We start from the raw sequence: 8,730 nt of genomic DNA, 5'->3' as shown, positions 1-8,730 counted from the left end.
TACAACATTCTATAAAAAATTATCATGGAGTCAAGAGGACATAAATGAGGACAAATCTAGTAAGTGTGCATCAAAAGCAACCCAAAATAAAAAACTAGACAATAGAAGTAAGAGATACAAAAGGGAATGGTATTGAGTGAATGTATGTGCTAGGATACAAGAAAAGAGATCCACCACGGAATGGCCCAGTTATGTGGGAGCATGTGATGCTCATCAAAAGTTGGTAGACAATTGGGGTGAATACCTTGAGAGTGTCATATGGTGTAGTCCACACCCCCTTAACATTGCACAATTAGAGGTCACAAAGAAGCCAAAATTGAGCCGTACTACAAGGAGATGGATTAAAGCAAAGACCCTAGCACAACAAGAGCTCGTAGACTTACAACTTGCACTTGAAAATCTCAAAGCTTATACCACGGGGGAACAAACATTTGTGGGAAGTAATGGAGTCTATGATGGTCCAATGATAGTTGAGATAACAATATTTTTGTTAGCATATAAACCAAAACCTGGATAAATAACTCTCACAAGAGCATAAAACAGATAACCATATGCATAAGTAGAGAGCAGACATGATGCTCGCTACGTATCCCAAAAATTTGTGTGCAAAATCCATCAACTGCAAGGGACCTATACCTATAGAACCAAAACATGTAACTACGTGTGTACCTATAACCGCAATGAGTATACAATAATCTCACTCTTGCAAAAGTGGATACAAGAACACCAGTCCATGTATGAAACTAATAAAACCTATCAAAGTGAGAGTAAAAACTCTATCATTGACAAAATGGGAGTAACACTCAACCACTATACCATCAAAGAGTAAATTTGCAGATACACAAGTTATGGCAAGAATCTAGGAAAAAAATTGGAAGAATTTTCTCTATAACTTGAGCAAAATTTTAAATAAATCTCCGCCAATCAGACTGGCACACCAAAAATGCATAAAAGCATGAAAATAAGTCCGATGCATGTAGATATCACAACAAGTGAAATCCACCGTGACAATGAGGCAGATAAGGATTTCCTTGATAGAGTAGCTGATGTTATAGTGGAAGAGTAAACAATGATTCAGTGTAATAAATCCCACCATATTGGCACACCATGCATGATATCAGAAAAATAAAATGATAAGCCCTTGGCTTCAATGACGGTCTCAACAATGTGAGTTGATGCCATACGTGCCTTGCTCAATTTGTACTGACATGGATACATCATAGTTTGATGTTGCCAAACGTAAAATGTGAGCTTATATCCGTATATTTCCAATTCACCAAACTTGTGTGCCATTATTCTTGATCCTAAGTCAACAATTAGGATAAAACTAAGAAAAACAAGAAGAACTTGAAATTTTCTACACTTATCGCCCGTCTATGGCCAGTTGTCCCTGAAATTCAGAATTAAACTCATTTTTAAGAATCAAGCATATTTTGATTTTGTTGTCTGGGCTTGGATCTGGCTCATAAAAGCCATGTATACCGAGAAATAGAGAATTGTTGTACGAACCATGCATGCCCTCTTGACTTGGTTCATACCGACTTCCAATGAAAAAGCACGGAGACATGTTGCAAATTCCCCCAAGTTCTTATGCTGATAGCATATTCCAAACTTTGGAATTTGTAATGCAATATGCCTAAAATTAAAGCCTTGCTTTACATAAATACATCAAAAAGATAAGAGAGGATGGAGCCCATGCTCATGGCTAATGGATGCTCCCGCTGACAAACATATATCAAAGCAAAAGAAAATTGAACTTCCTGAGCTAGTAGGGTAGAGGAGCCAATAAAAGCACGAGTCCCAAAACTAGGACAGATTTTGAATAAATCCATTGTTTCTTTTTCATTATTTGAATACTTGATAAGGTCGACATTTTGGGCGTAGAGATTTTCACATAAGTTATCTTTTGACATAATTTTGATCTTCAAATCGTGGAATATTGTTGGAGACTGAATAATGCAGATTTGAATTTTCGTAATTGGCCCATACAATTTGAGCAAGCATCAGTAAACCAACTCCTTTATCCTAAACGAAAGTCCAAAACTTATGCGCTCTCTCTCTCTCTCTCACACACACACACACACACACACACACACACACACACACACACACATAAATACACACACAAAACGACACATAATTTTTCATTTGGTCACAAGATTTGAACCATGCACAAGAGAAAGAAAGGCTAGGGATTGGAAAGGGATGAAGCCTTGCAAAGGCCGAGAATGGAGCGTCTACAAGAGGGGCAAGAGTTATTGGAGGAGGTGTGTTTGGACAAGCATGAGAAACAGTAGAGAAAATGGAGGCAAGGAAGCACAAAGGTGTCGCGGGGGAGGTCATGGCAAATCATGCAAAGGGTTTTCTCTTGAAGCTCTTGGTGATGCTTTTGGGCAGCCTCTTGAGCCTCCCTCACTTGCCTCTTTAGAGCCCTCTTGCTCTCTTGCAACCTTGCCACTTTTCTTTTAAGCCTCCATGCCTCACTTATAAGGCCCCGTTCCCACGCTCCAAGCCCCCCTTGCCCCCCCACCATGTTGGCCTCTGCTATGTCCTCTATCCTCTCCAGTAGACGCATCGCCATGGCGCGAAGCCTTGCAAGGGCCTCCTCGTCTGGTGCCACGGTGGCGGCAGTGGTGTTGCCATCGTTGACTCCGATTCTGCGCAGCGCTGCATCTGCTGTGGCCATTTTCTTCAATGCGACATCTTCCATTCTCTTCATTGTGCCTGCATCTGCTGCCTTGAGCCCTTCATGGCTCTTCATTACTGTTGTGAAAGCTGGCGGTGCAGCCATGGCCATCTTCTGCACAGCTGCCTCGTCTACGGTCTGCATGTTGAGGTGCAGGGCTGCTACCGCCATATCCTTCTCGTGCTGTTGCTTGCAGTGGATTGATCTCCTCCTTGCCCTCTGTCGCTTCCCCAGCCGCGCCATATCTTGTGCGACAGTTACCTTCCGCAGACTCCCTTGCGTCTCAACTTCGTCATTAAATGTGTGGGCCTTTTACGCTATCCCTTGCATACCTGGGGTAACAAGAAAAGGACACACACAAATAGTCTTGCTTGATGGGCGTTGCTCTTTGCCATACTTGTTCTGAAAGATTTTGAAGCGCAGTTGGTTACTTCATTAGTTGGAACAACAGTAGAGAGCAAGGAGTCTCAGATGTCGACCACATAACCTAGTGTAAAACATATATGAGGAGGAAAACGATGGGATAAAGGGTTGTCTTCGTGCTACAAAACGGTGAGGAGAACGTTGGGCTACAATATATAAGATGCATTGCCAAACATGTAGCTAAACTTAAGGAAGCCTTTACAAACTCAATAAATACAAAAAGCATCAACATATTATAAAAATTAAACTACACTATCGACCTGATAATCGTGTATGGTTTCATCCAATTGTGCAAGCTAGAGGACAATGTTTGTGTCACTCTACATAAAAACAATGTGAATAGTAAAACATTTCGTCTTGCGGTGAAGCGTTGTCAAAAAGCTGGGCGTGCTAGCCGCAAAGACACGAGGTCCTTAGCTGTGAAAGCTGTTGCTAAGAGAGTCTTGGCCAAAGAAAGAGAAAGCTAAGGTTTGCTAGCTGTTGTGAATGAGAAATAAAGCCAACAGTAATCTACAGATTATAGAAGTTTGCAAACGAAACTAAAAGTACACAGTAATTTGCATCTGCTTCTTGATGTTTATCTCCCTTTTACCCTTAATGAAAACCCTATTCAGATGTACATCAGAAAATTCCCTCGATCCCCCTTTGCCATCCCCTGTGGACCTTTTATAAATATAGAAGTGGATTGTGCAGATCAAAAGCCGATGAGCCAACAATCCCACGCATAGCTTTTTCTTTCCCCAACCGCTCTTTCTTGATCATCACAGGTAGCAATGAAGATTGCCTCCACGACTTCTTGGAGCCTCCTCTTTCTAGTATGGCCCCCCTTTTTCCTTTTTCGAGATACTCTCCAGAGCAACCGAGATGAAACTTCTCATATAATCCCAAAAGTACCCACAAATGTGTTTCCTCAACATCTTTTCCATGCATGTCCTGTTGATACTCATATTACGGCCACAGATACCCAAGATCAACTTACTAAGCTAGAAACCCACGACATTGATGTGCCCCATTTATTTACATGACCGAAACACTAAAAGCATCATCCAAAATAAATCAAGACCCAAAATCAAGACGCATCCTTGACCATAACTCCACAACAACACGTGTCAACAACTTTGGAAAACATAGAAGACTATGTACACTAAGCGTGCATTCTCACACATGGAAGATCATTCCAATGATGTTATAACCATATTTTTACATAATGTACGTGCCATAGCACGACATCCACCCCCTCTAAACCTACACATCCTCCGGAATGTGCCAAATTTATCCACCGGTTCTTTGGTAACCCCACATGAAAATCTCACTATGAATTTTTTTGCAAGAATCCAGGTGGTTGCATTGGAGGGAAGGCCTTCAAAGTTCACTTGCTCGAAGCTATGCATTGCCCACCGCCCGTCTTAGAAGTATCCACCAATCAGTGCATTCCATGACATTACAACACATACTTATAGTGCCTTTGCAAAGCAAAACGCAACTCCCATATTGCCACAGGCTTTTAGAAATATACGCTAAAGTGATTTGAGACCTTCAACCTGCATCTTGTCGAAAAGATTCAATGCTTGCTCATCACACCCATTTTTGACGTATTTTGACACATGAGAACAGACTTCGTGCCTCCTCATGAAATCCGCATACATATCTAGCAAAGCAGTTATTGAACCACTCAGTATTGCCTCTGTGGTGGGTGTTGGTTGCAAAAATCCCACATTATTTTCTCCCTCTCATTGAAACATCTGAAGTGATCCCCTCCTGTTGCATTTTATTGAAGCATTTCAGAGCATGCTCACCATGATTTAACTGTCCCTGCCCTGCAATAAGGGAATTCCAAGAGACTACATCTTGAGAAGGAAGCTCCTCAGGCATATGTTGAGGACTTTTTCTAAGGCACCACATCTGGCACTCTGTAATGGAATTGGCCTATTTAATTTGAGAGTAGCAGAAATTAATGAGAGTACTTTTGAGAAATGACTTTGTGAGCATAGCGGGTGAACATAATTGAAGATAGCAACATAATCATAGCAATTAGTTAACTTGGCATGAACAATACTTTTGCAAGAGAGAGAATTTAGAGAATTTAGAGATCCAGCTTCTACAGGTGTAGAGATTGGTTTACAATTTTGCATACCAAACTTGTCCAAAATTTTATGCAAATATTTTGCCTGCAACATGTATATGCCATCCTCTAATTGCACAAACTGAATACCCAAGTAATAATGTAGCAAACCAAGATCAGACATCTCAAAGGTTTTTCTCAAAGCATCTTTAAACGCTTCAATTTCATTTGCAGTATTGCCTGTAAGAAGCATATCATCCACATAAAGTGTTAGCATAATGAGAACTCTACCTCTCTTTTTGACATACAAAGTAATTTCTGTTGGACTATTCTAAAATCCCTGGCCAATCAAATAAGTATGTATCTTCTCATACCATGCTCTTGGAGCCTGTTTGAGACCATACAAAGCTTTACACAATCTACATACCTTTTGCTCTTGACCTTTTACAACAAAACCACTTGGTTGACTTACATAAACTTCTTCCTGCAAATCACCATTCAAAAAAGCAGTTTTGATATCCAACTGATGCACTTTCCAACCATGATGAGCAGCAATTGCAACTAGTGATCTAACTGTGGACGCACGAGAAGTAGGAGCAAAGGTTTCATCATAATCTATGCCTTTCTGTTGTGCATAGCCTTTTGCTACAAGCCTTGCTTTGTACCTGTCAACAGTACCATCTTGTTTCCTTTTTACCTTAAAAACCCACTTTGTACCAATAGTCTTTTTACCTGTAGGCAAGTCCACTAGATCCCATGTATGATTCTTATGAATAGAATCAATTTCTTGCTGCATAGCATCTTTCCACTGAACACACTCTAAAGCTTGTTCAAATGAATCAGGCTCATCTACATCACAAAGAGTGCTAAAGCAAGCCAAATCTACTTGCTCTCTGCCAAAAGTAGTACCAGCACGTGTTTTTCGTGGCAACGGTGCATCCAACTTGCTATCCTGCAAAGTTTTTTGAACCCATTTAGGCAAGGTTCTTTCTTCCCTGAGAACTTCTTGCTCTTCACGCACAATTTCCTCTACATCATGAGGTGTCACATGCTGATCAAAAGATTGATCAAGATTATCAACCTGTTGTAATTCTTGATTCTCCACAAAAGAAGGAAGCAAACCTTCAAATACATCATGTGTCTGCATATGAGGTACATCAAAAGCAACCATAGGTTCAGCAGTAGTTTCTGCAAAAATTACATCACGACTTTCAAAAATCTTGTTTGTAGCAGGATTGTAAAGTCTATAACCTTTACTTCCACTACTGTATCCCAAAAATATACATTTGATTGCCTTATCATCAAGCTTCCCACGTAACTGTTGAGGGATGTGAGCATAAGCAAGACAACCAAAAACACGAAGATAACTGACTGAAGGTTTTCTGTCATACCAAGCTTCATATGGAGTAATGGTCTTCAAGGCACGAGTAGGACACCTGTTCAAAACATGTGCTGCACAAGCAACTGCCTCCATCCATAGCTTATGAGGCAAACTCTTAGACTTGAACATACATCTAGCCGTCTCCATTAAAGACCTGTTCTTCCTTTCTGCAACACCATTCTGTTGTGGTGTGTATGGCATAGTGTATTGGTGTTTAATGCCTTTCTTTCCCAAAAAATCCTTAAATGCACCTGACATGTATTCACCTCCTCGATCGGTACGAAGAGTCTGTACTTTGCAACCTGTTTCATTTTCAACCATGGCGACATAATGTTGAAAAACTGCAAACACATCTGACTTTGCTTTGAGTGGATACACCCAACAAAACCTGGAAAAGTCATCAATGAAGGTCACAAAATAAAGGCTGTTTCCTATAGACGGCGTCCTCATAGGACCACATACATCACTGTGTACAAGCTGCAACTTTCGTGTCCCTCTAACTGAACCATCCTGCGAAAATGCAAATCTGTGCATCTTTCCAAGAACGCAACCTTCACATACATGTCTTGGTGGCATCTTTCCAAGAACGCAACCTTCACATACATGTCTTGGTGGCATCTCCAATAAAGACAAATCATGCACCATATTATGACGTTGTAAAGTCATCAAACTGCCATAACTAACATGCCCAAATCTAGCATGCCACAACTCAGCATCCTGCATGGCCTGAGTCTTTGTTTCTGCAATACATACCTGAATCTGCTTTTCATAACGATCTAGCACAAATAGTCCATTTTCCAGCGTACCTGTAGTGATAAGAGAATAACCATTCTCTCGATCTCGTACAACACATCTGTCATCCTCAAAAATGACCCGAAGACCATTTTTTGCAAGAGAGGATATAGACAACAAATTCTTCTTGATCCCTGGAACATATAAGACATCTGACAAGCATAAATCTGAACCATCTGAAATGGTAATCAAAATCTTACCAACGCCTTTGATTGGATAAGAAGCATTATTTGCACATGTCACCTTCTTTCCTGCTGGAGCTGCATCCAATGAACAAAACAAATCCTTCCTTGAAGTAATATGCCTGGATGCACCACTATCAAAGTACCAAATCATTTGTGTCTTGTCAACACTGTAAGCAAACAAATCTGAACATACTACAAAAGCATAAGAATCCTGCACAAAGTTTGCAGACTCTTATTTAGCTGTAGAAGAATCACCAGAAGCTGAAACAACCAAACTTGACTCTTTCTTCTTTTCTTTAGCAATTCGCTTTTTACACTCACTAATGTAGTGACCAGGTTTCTTGCAGTAGTGACATTTACCTTTCTTCTTGGACTTGTCGGAATCACCTTTAGACTTCTCTGAAGACTGTCCTACACCAGACTTGGAGTGATGAGCACTCTTTTTACCCTTGTTTTTGTTATGTACAACAAGAGCATGATCCATACCATCCACCTGTAAAGACTTGTTCTTACGTGATTGATCCTCCTGCAATAGCAAAGCCACTAACTCTTCAAAATGAAGAGGCTCAGGATTAGCTCGCAAAGACAGAGTCAAAGAAGTCTGAAAAGTCAAATAAGATGGTGGTAGTGAATTGAGTGTTTTGGAAACCAAGTCCTTCTCTGGAATCACTTCATCAATGCTAAGCAATTGCTCTTTAAGATCCCTGATTTTTGTAAGATGCTCAACGATATTGTCACCTTCGTCCATCTGTATTTTGTCAAGTTGTTTCTTCAAAAACTCTATTCTGGCAGCGTTTCTTCCTCCAAACATAGCTTGCAGAGTGTTCCAAGCATCCTCAGAAGTTCTGCAAGATCTGATATGTGGTGTGATTGTCCTCTTTATGGTTAAGGAAATCATAGCCATAGCTTGTGCATCTTTAGTATCCCATCTCTTTTGCTCTGGAGTGACTTGTGAGGGTCTTGCACCAACAGCTGCACCACGACCAGGCGTGGCAGGTGCAATGCTAACTGGACGAACTTCATCTCCAGATACATAATCCCACAATCCTTTACCAACCAAAACATTTTTGGCCATAAAAGACCAAAGAGAATAGTTGGTACCATCCAATTTGTCTTCGGATGTAAGCGCACCAAAAATCTCTTTCTCCGTAGATTGAGCCATACTGTGGATGCACACAAGAGAGCAAAAGAACCTCCAAGA

At 40.7% G+C, this 8,730-nt stretch overlaps 1 protein-coding gene across 1 annotated transcript; it reads right to left on the bottom strand.

The window, feature by feature from the left end:
- Positions 1–2,131: 2,131 nt before the first annotated feature.
- LOC147426418 (uncharacterized) lies at positions 2,132–3,031 on the bottom strand. Its single transcript, XM_086498624.1, has one exon. It carries the CDS (start codon positions 2,927–2,929, stop codon positions 2,189–2,191), a length of 741 nt encoding a protein of 246 aa, XP_086354750.1. The 5' UTR covers positions 2,930–3,031; the 3' UTR covers positions 2,132–2,188.
- Positions 3,032–8,730: the final 5,699 nt, after the last annotated feature.

The sequence above is a fragment of the Adiantum capillus-veneris genome, chromosome 24 (genome assembly GCF_014529385.1).
Source record: "Adiantum capillus-veneris isolate H3 chromosome 24, ASM1452938v2, whole genome shotgun sequence".
Lineage (NCBI taxonomy): Eukaryota > Viridiplantae > Streptophyta > Polypodiopsida > Polypodiales > Pteridaceae > Adiantum > Adiantum capillus-veneris.
This window is presented reverse-complemented; position numbering and strand designations above follow the sequence as displayed.